Source organism: Gambusia affinis, linkage group LG12 (assembly GCF_019740435.1).
Source record: "Gambusia affinis linkage group LG12, SWU_Gaff_1.0, whole genome shotgun sequence".
Lineage (NCBI taxonomy): Eukaryota > Metazoa > Chordata > Actinopteri > Cyprinodontiformes > Poeciliidae > Gambusia > Gambusia affinis.
In genome coordinates, this window is record NC_057879.1 from 9,663,000 (window position 1) to 9,675,606 (window position 12,607).

A 12,607-nucleotide genomic window follows, 5' to 3' on the forward strand; every position below is an offset into this window, starting at 1 on the left:
AGAGTTAAAACCACCAAAAAGAAAAAAAGTAATTAAAGAATAATGGTGTAATTATAAATACATCAATTTCAAGAAAAATCTGAAAAAACTGAAGCTTTTTACTTTGATGTGTAAGAGATTCCAGTTCTTTTCTAGGTGGTGAAAAGGTTTAGTCCAGTAGAAGAGCTCTACCTGTTTCTGCTCCTCTCCCAGGCCGTCCCACATGGAGGCCACGATCTTTGACACCTCTCCGAAGGTGGCGTTGGGGTTCTGAGCCTTGATGTTGGCCTGGGTGTCCCTGAAGAACAAGGCGTAGGCTGACACTGGCTTCACTGGCTCGTTGGGGTCCTTTCGCTTCTTCTTCTTTGGTGTTTTGGGTTTCTTCGAGATGTCCACTGCAGCAGGTCGCTTTTCCCCCTGCCAAGAAGAAACAGACAGACGGTTGTACGGTGTCCAGACAAGAGGGCAAGCATGCATGCAATCTGAAGCGAAATTAAATTAAATTTTAACAGAATTATTAACAAGCATTTTTTTTTTCTGTTTGCATGACCTTTCTTGTGACCTCTGCTGTACCAGTTTGATGCTATTAGTCAGCAGTGAAGATGAATCAAGGGGAAAATCCCGTCTAGTCAGCAGAAGTGCTCAAGCAATTCATATTGGGTACAATCCTATCAGCGAACATTTCCATGATATCACAGCTACAGTGTCGTGTCAGCAACAATTAGACTGCACTTAATCTCAGAAACACTTTGTTAGCATAAAGAACACCTTACAGAACCAATAAATATTATTTTTCTAAAGTTGGAATCAGAAAATCAAAAGTCCTGCTTAATTATTGTTCCTGGGTTTTTTTGATGCCATTTTACATTCCATAATTTTGTATAACATAACAATTTTTATTCATTTTTTTTATTATTATTTTCTCCGCACGGTCTCTGAGTATCAGTAACATTTTTGACTTTGTGGGGGGGGTTAAAACTGAAACCTACATTAGTTAAAAATAAAACCAAAACCTAATGACGTGATGATACCTTTCGCAACTTAAACATAACTTTGTCAACCGAGACTGGAGTGTGTATTGTGTATTGATTTAGTTTGCAACAAATCAATGTCCTTCTACAGAACAGGGAGATCTACAGTTTCCCTTGAGGAGGAAGCTACTGGTGGAAAATGTCACAGGAGCGTTTTGATTATAAGCGCCTAAACACACAGGAAGCCAGCTTCAGCTGCAGAAATCCAGCAGGTTTTCAGAGAACGCTGGATGTATGGGGATCACTTTGTGTTTGACTGGTCTGTTTGCCTCTTGGCATCATGGGGTTTGTAGTTTTACTGCAACTGCTTAGCCAAAACTGGAAACCAAAACTGGAAACCATGGAAAGAACGAATGTTGCCAGTGCACTTCTGTAGAAAAGGAAGGGTTTTATTGCCATGTCTAATATGTCTGCAAATTCACATCTTAAGGCTGGAACCTGGTTTTTACATAATTACACTGTGTATGAATACTCCCCAGTTTCATTTTGTCTAGTTTTGTAGATCATCACACTCTGTTTCACATTTCTGTCACTGTTACATCTTTCATTTCCCAATAAACCAAAAGCGTAATGCTGTTGTTAATTAACTACTTCCTCGGCACAAATCATCATTGCAACACCAAACTTTCTGTCAGGGCACCATTGTGGAGCTGGTTGATAAAACAGATAAAAACAGGCTTTGTGTTTATATTCTCTTGTTAATTAGCCAAACACACCACAATAGATTAAGCTTCTGGAAAGTGGCAAAAACACAGGGGTCGCATTTTTCAATATTTAAAAAACGATGGTTAGATTTCATGTGGTATAGTAAGTCTTTTGTTAATGAATTCATACAAAATCTTTCAAAATCCACAACTTTTAATATCCTCCAGAAATAATTGTGACTGACTCCATGAATTTGTTATCTATAGTTTCAAGAAGCTGTTAGGGAATCACAAGCAACACTTATCTCATCTTTTTTTTTGTTTTACAATAAAAATGAGCGCATGCAAGGTGTGTTGTGGTAAGAAGGATGCTTCTGTTTTGAGCCCGACTTACGAGTTTCAACAGCTCGCGAAGCACTTGGTAGTTTGTTATACAAGAACTTCAGCTTTTATTGGACCGAGGTTACGTTACTCATATAGAGTTACCTTTTACAACATGGTAGTAGTGTCAGAGTGCAGTGACACTGTGACTTTGCCTCTGAGTGTCATGGAAAGGTTCACTAGTTGCAACACTTCACCATAAATTGCAGCTTTAAAATCAAGAGGGAAAGATTTTATGTGGCTGGAGCTAATCTTCACTCTAACTCTACATGCATTTTTTTTTTTAAATACATGATGTGTAAAGAACCTTGAAGTGACCGGAAAGAACCCTGAAATACTCAATAAATAATAAATTGTGATTAATGATGCAGAGGGAAGCTGGCTGGTGGTCAGAGTGGAGACATATTCATCTTTGTTTGTTAATGTTGTTTGTTGTTGTGTCAGTAAACACACCAAACTAAGCACTGATATTTGACTGAACAACAATCAGTGGCGAAGACATTACTACAGCTACAAACATTCCTGTTGTCGGTATCTGTGAGGTCTCTTAAAGTGAAGTTTGAGGAAGAATCTAAAGGGACACTTTTCCTGCTGCAGCAGTTCTCAAACCCCTTCTTATGAAATTATTTGGATTTTGGCCTCTTTGGAAGTCTCAAAGGTGAGATAAGAATCTACTTGCTCTAATTAGCCAGGGGTGTCAAACTCATTTTCATTTGGGCCATATCAAGGGCTAGCTGTGGCAGAATGTAAAAAAAAAAAAAAAAAACTCCATTAACAAACTGTTAAAATGTTAATAAATAGCCGTCTCTGCATTTGATCAATACTTTTTGAAAATTAAGTTTTTAAAAAAGCCCCTAAAGGCCTTGAGTTTGACAACATGTAGAATGCAGTTTATATTGACTAAAGCTGCAAGAGTTGTGCTAACAAACATGCTAATTGCCAACACAAGTTGCTAAAGACAGCAGATGTCAACTACTATATGTCTTAAAATAGCAAAACCCTGGTTTACAGCGACTTCGATTATACACACAGTGTGACGTCACCTCCGGTGCAAATAAACACTCCGGATGACGAAGGAGAGCTTTTTTTAAAGAAGGTCGGACAAATTTATACCAGAAACTGACTACAGTGAATTTTTAGCCTCTTTGCACTCAAACATTGTTTTTATAAAAGGTTGTGAACGAATGGGTTGCTGTGAGGAAGTCAGTGAACTCCAGTGTTGATGCCACTGGTTCAGTACAGATATGTAAATGTATAGAAGAAGCTGCCTGAGTTTAGGTGTTTAAAAGTGCTTGCTTTTATTTCCCGTGAGTCATGAGGTAAGTATCCCTTATTTTATGTTATTACCGTTTTACAGCACCTGAAAAAAAAAATTGCTCGATATTCTTCAGCAGTAATGGTTTCATTTCTCCAGAATATGAAGAGTCGGTTGGGTGCAGCGAGCTTGTTTCCATGTGAGACAGCAAACAGTAAGGGAGCTGATTTCTATCTAGTTGATATGCAGACAGAATGAGTCTGTTATGACACATAATATCATAAGTCCCTTCTGCCTACACACACACACACGCACACGCACACACACGCACACACACACACACACACACACACACACACACACGCTCTCTCTTACAGCATAATAAAAAATGGTGGTAACATGTCTCACTGTTCACAGCTCATTGAGATATTATGAAATGACTCCCACACGCAGCGGTTTCTCTGCTTCTGAGGAGTGTGTGTGAGATTTGTTTTGCGTTTGTTTTTTTTCTTTACCCTGAGTCCATCATCGTTGTCGTCCTCATGGGCCGAGCTGGGAGGAGACGGAGTGGTAGATTTACTTCCGGGAGGTGAAGGGGAGTTATGCGTAGCAGGGTTCCCATTCATCCCCAGTTGGGATTGGTTGATTGTGGACAGCTGGTTTTGTTGGCTCAGGCCCGATTGGCTCCTGGGTCCAAGCGCCGCTTTGATTGGCTGCTGGCTGCTGGTGAATCGAGAGTCTGAGTTCACCATCTGCTGCATCTGAGCAAAGACAGGAAGCAATAATGAGAGACAATTATTACATCTACGAGGCCTTGAAAAAGTATTCACAGCTTTTAAGCTAAGTTTTGGTCGCAGCCACTAGACTTAGAGCGTTTTATGAGGTTTTTATGTGACAGAAACGAAAAGGATACGAGGCTGTGATATGCATTTCAACTCACCCTTAAATAGAACAGCAACAAACAGCATTTCAAAGTCACCTAGTCGGTAAATAGAGTCAAGCTGAGTGAAACTGAAGAAGGTTCTCTTATCAGATGACACCAGAACTGAACTATTGTGTTGAGGTGTTGTGGTAAACTAACGCTGCTGATCAAGATCGAGATAAACCTTATCATCCCCAAGAACCTATTTGTTGGTTGTTTTCTTTAACCAGCCGAGGACAAAAGTGAAGCAAATTAGAACACCGTCGACAAAAAGTTTTGTTTTCACACAATTGTGTATTTGCGCCCTGACAACACCGTGACTCATGGTGGTGGCAGCATCAGGATGTGGCAATGATTTATTTATTTTTTCTCAGCAAAGACGTGGAAGTTACTCAGCATTATCCAATAATTTTTCACAATAATTTTTACTAATTATGTATTTAAAACCGTTTTTAAAAAAAAACAAAAATAATTACCTTACCACTACTTTTCTGTTTGAAACAGAGTAAGAAGAAGTGAATACTTAATTTATCTCAAATTGATGAAAATATATCACTTATCAACTCAGTAATTAAAAACATGTTGTACGCATATAGCCTGTTCAATTTACTGTGCTAAAGAGCGAACAAATAAATTATATTACATAAAATCAAAATGATTGCAAATAGGTATTATATTATTGTTAATGTCAGAAAATATGATCATATTTGGTTTTCTTATAAACAAATAAGATATACACATAACTCCAAAATATGGATAAATCAGCAGCTAATAACCTTTTAGACTGGGTTATACAGCTTATTAGAGTCACAGAATGTGCAAAATGCAAAAATATTGACATGCTTTTTGAGACTTTCTCGGTTTGTAACAAAGGCATGAAAGCAAACGAGTCGCAACTTTTCTCTTTGTTTGGAGTAGAAATCAAAACACAAGCACGCAGGACTTGTTGATAGGTTCTCATGTTTTTGGTTATAAATTGTTACATAAAAAAAAGTGAATCAAATCCTCCTCAAGTGTCACACAAACCTTTGCTAGTTTGCTTTTAAATCTGGCCTAAGTCTTAGATTCTGTGCCGCCCAGAAAGAGAGTCAGAGGTGCATAACATGCTCATCATGTAACAGACCTAACTCTGAACCGGTCCGCCTCTTCTTGCCAGGGTCTGTGCAGCCGGCCAGGATTCACTAATAATGAAATCTGATAGTAACCGTGGCAACAGGAAATACAGGTCTGAGGTAAAGGCAGGATGAGAAGTCATTTAAAACATCAATTCCCATTTTCCCACTCATGTGTAAGTACATCAATAGAGCTTTTTAAACCCCATTTGCCACACTCCGCAGAAGTGGCGACGTGTCTGGAGGAGACGGCGAGTCCACAGGTGCAGACTGAACAAATACGGACAAGTTTATTCCCCGCGCCCCCGAGGCCGAGGTAATTTATCAGAAAGATGTTTACTGCGGGACGTAAAGTAACCAGACAGCCCAGTTCTCACTTTTACTGTCACACCTGTGTCATGAATGCATAATGTTTTATTGGCTTTTAAAACAAAAGGTTTCAACAAAATGGAATGGCACCTTAAATAAATCTTGGGGAAATGAAAAAGCAGCAGGCTTGAACAGATTTATATAGCTGTAAAACTATAAATAAACCTTTTATAAAAATTTCAAATAAGATGAGGGTCATAATTTGGTAATACAGTTTACACATTGCAGTAGTTTTGCTAGATAAAATGCACCAGTGTCATAAAATCAACACAGGAGTTAAACATGTATGAGGTTTGACATCACAACAAAGAAATGAGGACTTATGGGAAATGGTCCTCTTAAAAGCAATACATGTTAGGTTTTCACTGATGTTAAGCAAAAGCACAACAATGACAATGTTTGATTTAATAGCTGTAGCGCATAATGCTGGATTTACTGCTAAATTATACAATTAGGTCGATGAGAGAACTGCTCCACAGCTGTTGTGGGTGAAATTATTTCATTTCTCTAGTTATGAATTCATCTAGTGCAATCAAAAATAATAAGAAAAAAATGCTAATTATGCAGCGATTTTATGGCATAATATTTTACTGATTCCAAAAGGTTACAAGCTAAAATCAGAAGTCGTAAATATGCATCGTTGCAACCAAAGTTCATACCTTCAGTTGCAAAAGTACACACTCCTCTATTATTTAACTTCTCCGTATTTGACATCAGATTGACTTGTGTTTAATTTAATATAAATGCGGCTGCTTTATGAAGGCCTCTATGTTGTTAAAGGACATTTATGAACAAAAACATCAAGAAGACTGACCAACACCTCAGACAGGTCAGAGAAAAGTTCTGGAGATATAAGAGCGGGGTTAGGATATAAAACTTTAACATTTTATATCTTGTAAAGATGGAGGGAAAACACAGTCTCTGGGTGTGCAAATTGGTAGAGTTATACCCAGTGTAGTTGGAATAATGGTTTTAAAATGTATAAACCTGTATATGCAGGTTTTCATTAACCTGTATAAGTTTTGATGCTCCACAACATTTCTATTGCATCTAATCTGTAAAATAACGGTCAACCAAAACATAAACTGTGATTACGGTCTTCTTCAGACCTTTTACTGCTTACTTATCATATTTAAAAGCACAAACTGGTCAAATGGAAAACATGTTTTACCGTGAACTTTGACTGGAATCCGTTCACCCTTCAGTTCAGTTTTAAATAGCATTCTGTGAAGTCGAACGATCTCAATTTGAGTCAGTCTAGCGAGAGACTCTGTCCACTTCTCAGGAAAACAAAAGTTAACATTCATCATCACAAATAATGGATGATGGTGTGTTTTTTGAGTTTCCTTTCAGTATAAGTATTGAATAATAACGGATGTGGCGGGCTGTGCCCCCTCTGGGGAACACGCTACCTGAACTCGGTTACTGGCAGCGGCCGCTGTGGTATTTAGACGGAACGCAGGCTGACATTTCTCGAACATGGGATGAGGTTTTAGGCTGCTGCAAATGCTGATGGAAATAGTACAGAATAGTATCTGTGGTTTGGCCTCTTTGAGGAAAAAAAACCATTTATTTGCCTCCTTATTGAGAAAGGAAATGTCAAAAATACTGACAAAATATTCACATATTTACTGAAGTCAGAGGACATTTGCTACAGCGGTTAAAATCATTTCTAAATTATATTTTTTTGACTAAATATGACTCCCGGGAGGCAAAAAAATATCAAATTTAACCTCCCTGTTGACCTAAAGGAATAATCGATGGAAAAACCTGCTAGATTTCCCCTTTGAGGAGACCGGAGGGCTGGGAAGGTGACGGGAGAACCCCTGATGGATAATGACTGAGTCATGTTGGGGTTAAAGCTCTGGGAGCAAACGGTGGCCGCACATTGTTACAAAATGTGTGTTTTGAGAAAGAGTTTCAATATGAGAACGTGTTCTTGCTTTCACTGAAAAAGGCTAAATATGCGATTAAAAATAATAGTAATAATAAAAAACAAATCACTTTCCTATCTACTTTTGCAATATAATCAGTGACTAAGAGGAGGAAAAATAATGCAGTGAAACAATGATAGGTAAACATTTTACAGATTTTCTACATGCCGTTCCGCATTATCAGAGAATATTTCATATTCTATGTTTAGTAATTATTAAAACTCATTTTTAAAATGGTGACATATAAGCCTGACACAATAACCAATCAATCAATTAATCACATAGTAAATTAAAATGAGCTCAGTTTCTATTTGGACAATAACAGTTTTAGAGACGCTCCCCTTTAACATTATTGAAAAGTCGGCATTTTGAGAAACGCTGCAAACATTTGCCACGCAGCACAAAGTTAGTTTGCACTTCCTGCCACTTCGGCCTGTTTTCCCTGTCTCAACTCACTGATTATATTTTTTTTAAATTACATTTTGATTGCACATTATTGTTGTTTTGTTAGTATATTTTGGACATTAAAAATGTTTTCCAGTTCCAGTGGTAAATATTCCTTGGGACTTAAAGATTTTTCTTTGACATGGTGCACTATTTATATGCATTTATTACATAAAATGGTTTCGAGATGTTATTTTTTATCGCAATAACTCCTGGGACAATTTATCGGCCAGCAAAATTTGCTGTCGTGACAAGTCTACTGACATCTAATACCGTTAGTATCTTGTGGCAGAGGATTCATGTTTAATGCTTCAGCGAGGCAATAAACCATTATTATGTGAAAATTCTTGTTGAATTATGTTATTATTTAGGGGCTCAACTAATAAAACTTTGATCTGGACACACAGACATATATATATATATATATATATATATATATATATATATATATATATATATATATATATATATATATATATATATATATATATATATATATATATATATATATATATATATATATATATATATATATATATATATATATATATATATATATATATATATATATATATATATATATATATATATATATATATATATATATATATATATATATATATATATATATATATATATATATATATATATATATATATATGCATATATATATATATACAATTTACCCATCAAGAGATTTAGATTATAATTCTGGCTCACAGTATATGGAAATACTTTAGTCACAAGACCCCAAAAATTACTTTTTGTCAATTTCAAATACTGTTTCAAAAGCAAAAAAGAATAAGAATAAAGAGAAGATAATTGTTATTATTAGTTTTTTATTTTCTTCAGAGATTATCTATTTTTATTTATTTAGGTTATATTTCTTAACTCACACATTTATTTATTTATTTATTTATTATTTATTTATTATTTATTTATTATTCATTTATTTATTTCCATTTAAACATTTTTTTTCCAAGCAGATGAAGAAATAATGAAGCTGCATATGATCTAAAAGGGTTTCCTTTCTGGGTTTTTTTTGTGTGACTTAAGAAAATATCCTATAAACTAGGATTTATTACATCAAACTCTCCAGAACAAATCTACAGAAAGCTGTGAAGTAATCATTTCAGCAGAGGCAAAATAATAAAAACCAGTGAAGTCTACATTTCTGTATTAACTACAACTGAATACTCTTGCTCCTGTAGGAATAACACACACACACACACACACACACACACACACACACACACACACACGCCCTCTTTGATTTGACTCTTTCTACCCACACCGATTAGGCTGAGCTCGGCATGGCTGCTAGGCAACAATAATTCATGGGCTGGCAGTAAATGTATGAAAATATAACTGTGGGGTCTGGAGACCGAAGCAGACAGAAAGAAAGTAGGACTGAGAATATAAAACGAGACCTTCCTCTCAAATAATCAACTCCACTGCAAGACGAGCTGATGAAATCCAAACAGCAGAAATGTCTAGAATGTCATTTTAAAAACTGTTTTTGTGTTTCGCAGACCCTCTAACGCCAACTTCTTGTGTTTTTCAAGCCGAGTCCCAATATTGCAGCAGCCACATTCAATATAGAGATCAAGGAAACAGAGTCAAGAACTGAAAGATCACGAGTGGGAGGTGAGAAGTTTCGCTCTTCATAAAAACAGGAGCAATCTTTATTACTGACTTTGTAAACCTGAGAATCTGATCTGAGCAGAGTTTCAGTGACAGAGAAGTCTCGGGCGTAGCTCTCGTTTCTTTACTGTATGACAAACGCAGTCGCAGCCTGAATGTCACCACTAAAAGCAAGATTTTCACTTTACCGTGAAATGAAGACTTAAAATACGAAGCAAATGTCAGACGGAGCGGCTGCTGTCATCGGCTTTCAAACAGAACAGCGCTCCCACCAGGCTGCATGCTGCTACGCCGAATTAATAAAAAAATACATAATTTTTTTAAACGGTAAAAAGAATACAGTTTAACATCGCCGGAGGCCGTCGGCTTAAATCTGACGACTTGCTGGGATTCTCATTGAGCCTTTAATGAGCGGAGTCAAAGGACGTTTGACCACAAAACAGAGCGATCGCCGTCTTTAATGCGTCTGTTGTGTGTTAAAGCGTGTTAGGGGAGCAGCAGGTGGCCAGTCTGAGTCGAGAGTGAAATTGTTTCAGAGACAAATAAGAGGAACAAGGTCACAATCTCAAACTTTTTGTTGGGTTTCACTGCTGGTCCTCAGCATGAGTGGAAGGCACAGATGATCACAGCGCCAGACTTTGGATCAAAGGAGGAGATTCTCCTCAGAAACACACAACTAATGAAACCATTCCTCCAAATCTGGTCGTGGATTTTTTCCAAACGGCAACAACAACATTTGAAAGTTTCACTTTAAAAAGAGAAAAAGCCGTGCCTTATTAACACGAAAACCTACACCTGAGGTTTGTCTTCGCTTCTGTAGACATCCGAGAAATACACGGGATATAATCTATGCAGCCAATTAGGAAACCATCTGCAAAAGAGTTTGGAAAATATGTCTTTATTCTAAAAAAAAACAAAACCTAATAAACAAGCAAAATAGAAAGTGCAATTGTTTTCATAATTTGCAGGGAAGTGTCATTTATTTTAGATGCAATTGGCTTTAAACTAAAGGTTTACTCAGAAGAAATTTTGACCAGATTATCTTTTATTTATCACACACTTGAGCATTAGACAATTGTTTGTTTGTTTGTTCAAGAACATTTAGTTCAGCTCTGCTACGCTGCTCACAAAGTGAATGCAAATATTGTTTATTATTCAGCAGCTGCTCTCCTGTTCCCTCCCACTGCAACCATCAGGAGAAAACCAAACTGCGTGACTGAGCGGCAAACATCCTTCAAAACGCTGAGTAACAATGTTTTCAATATGTGCAGCTGACGTAATCTGTGTTATTTTTTTATTTTTGCCATTTTAAGTGGGAATAAATGTAGGGTAATCTAATTTATTCCTCACCATAAATTACAATGTTTAATAACGACTGACAGAAGAAATAAAATATCTGAAAATATATTAGAAATTGTTTTGAAAACTGTCACTCCAGAGTGACTTGGAGTGCGGAAAATACAATATATTACTTATAGTTTTGTCAAAACTGCTTTTATGTATGCAGTCATACACAGGAATGCATTTTACTTTGATTTTAGTGTTTTTACTATTTATTGCATGACTGTTGATGCTACTGGATTTATGTCACCAAATATCTATAAATATATATTCAACAGATTAAAACATGATCCAATGAGTACCTTTTGAAAATAACATTTATGCAGCTATAAACATATCTTTCAATAATCACATAATTCTGTATCACGACTTTTTTAAAAATTAGTGCGATGCAATATTATAATCTTGAATGTCATTTTTTAAAAATCTGCAAGCAGATAATCATCAGAATGACTGAACTGAGTAAAAGTAACAAATCAATTTTTAAAAATACTTGACTGTACGTCCAATTATATTAGAAAAACACACAGATATGTTGTCCTAGTTTTTTTGTTCTTTCCTTTTAATTACCATTGTGCTTTTAATGTTTTTAACATCATTTTGATTGCTACTGTCAACAAAAAAAAAAAAAAAATCCCAAATATATTTCCATGTCGCTCGTCAACAGAGTAAAACTCTGTGTGTGGATGAGGTTCTACTCACCACGGAAAGCGTGCTGGTCATAGGCCCGCCGTCCGGGCTGAACGTCTCGCCGTCCTGGCTGAGCCCGGCGGCTCCATCCTGCCCGACGGGCAGCTGGTAGTGCCCTGCGGCCGAGCTGGGCGGCGGCTCCATGGGCTGGTACGGTCTGGAGGACGCATCGTGAGGAAGGTGAGGGGGCAGCATGTGGTCTGGCAGAGTCGGCGGAGTGATGGGTGGGATGTTGAAATCCTCGTCACCGAAGCCGTTCATCGAATAGAACTATCGAGGGAGGGGGGAAAAAAAAAAAAAGACACGTACAGTCAGAGCGACGACTAACTCAGGCTTTATTTGGCGCGCATGAATCTTCACCGATCTGGGACAAAAAGTCTAACTCAGAGCTTGGCTGGATGGGCGATGTTGACTTCAGCAGAGTGACAACTTGGGAGAAAAATCAATGGGAATCACATAGAGGACAGAAGTGTCATGAAACATTACTGTCAGAGATAATGGATAAGAGAGATTGTAAAAACTGCCCATTATAATTACCTCCGGGAGTTTGAATTCAGCCCGAACTACTCTGCGCTCTTTCATCTAGTCACTCCTCTTCAGCCCGAGCTCCGTTCACACGCTAATCATCACTAATCACTTCTAATGACATATCCCGTCTTGGAAAAAAGAGAGAGAAAAAAACAACAACTGATTCTCACTCCGCTGCAGAGAAATTCGGTTATTTATACGCACCGACCAGTTTTGAACAGGAGAACAAAAAGAGAAGAGAAAATCGGGCGGGCCCTTGTTTAAAAAAGAAACATCAGAGATAATGTGACAAGCAGAAAGAAGAGCAGGAACGGTCGTGTATGCGATTTAGAG

At 37.1% G+C, this 12,607-nt stretch overlaps 1 protein-coding gene across 3 annotated transcripts in view; it reads right to left on the reverse strand.

Annotated features, from left to right (window-relative positions):
* The window catches only part of tox (thymocyte selection-associated high mobility group box), a 53,186-nt gene that overhangs the window by 9,020 nt on the left and 31,559 nt on the right, over positions 1-12,607 (reverse strand). For all 3 annotated transcript variants that reach the window (XM_044134280.1, XM_044134282.1, XM_044134281.1), the window contains exons 4-6: positions 11,759-12,016; positions 3,806-4,051; positions 172-396 (exon numbers count right to left, since the gene is read on the reverse strand). In XM_044134280.1, the coding sequence (XP_043990215.1) occupies positions 172-396; positions 3,806-4,051; positions 11,759-12,016 (729 nt within the window). The remainder of the gene's footprint in view (positions 1-171; positions 397-3,805; positions 4,052-11,758; positions 12,017-12,607) is intronic.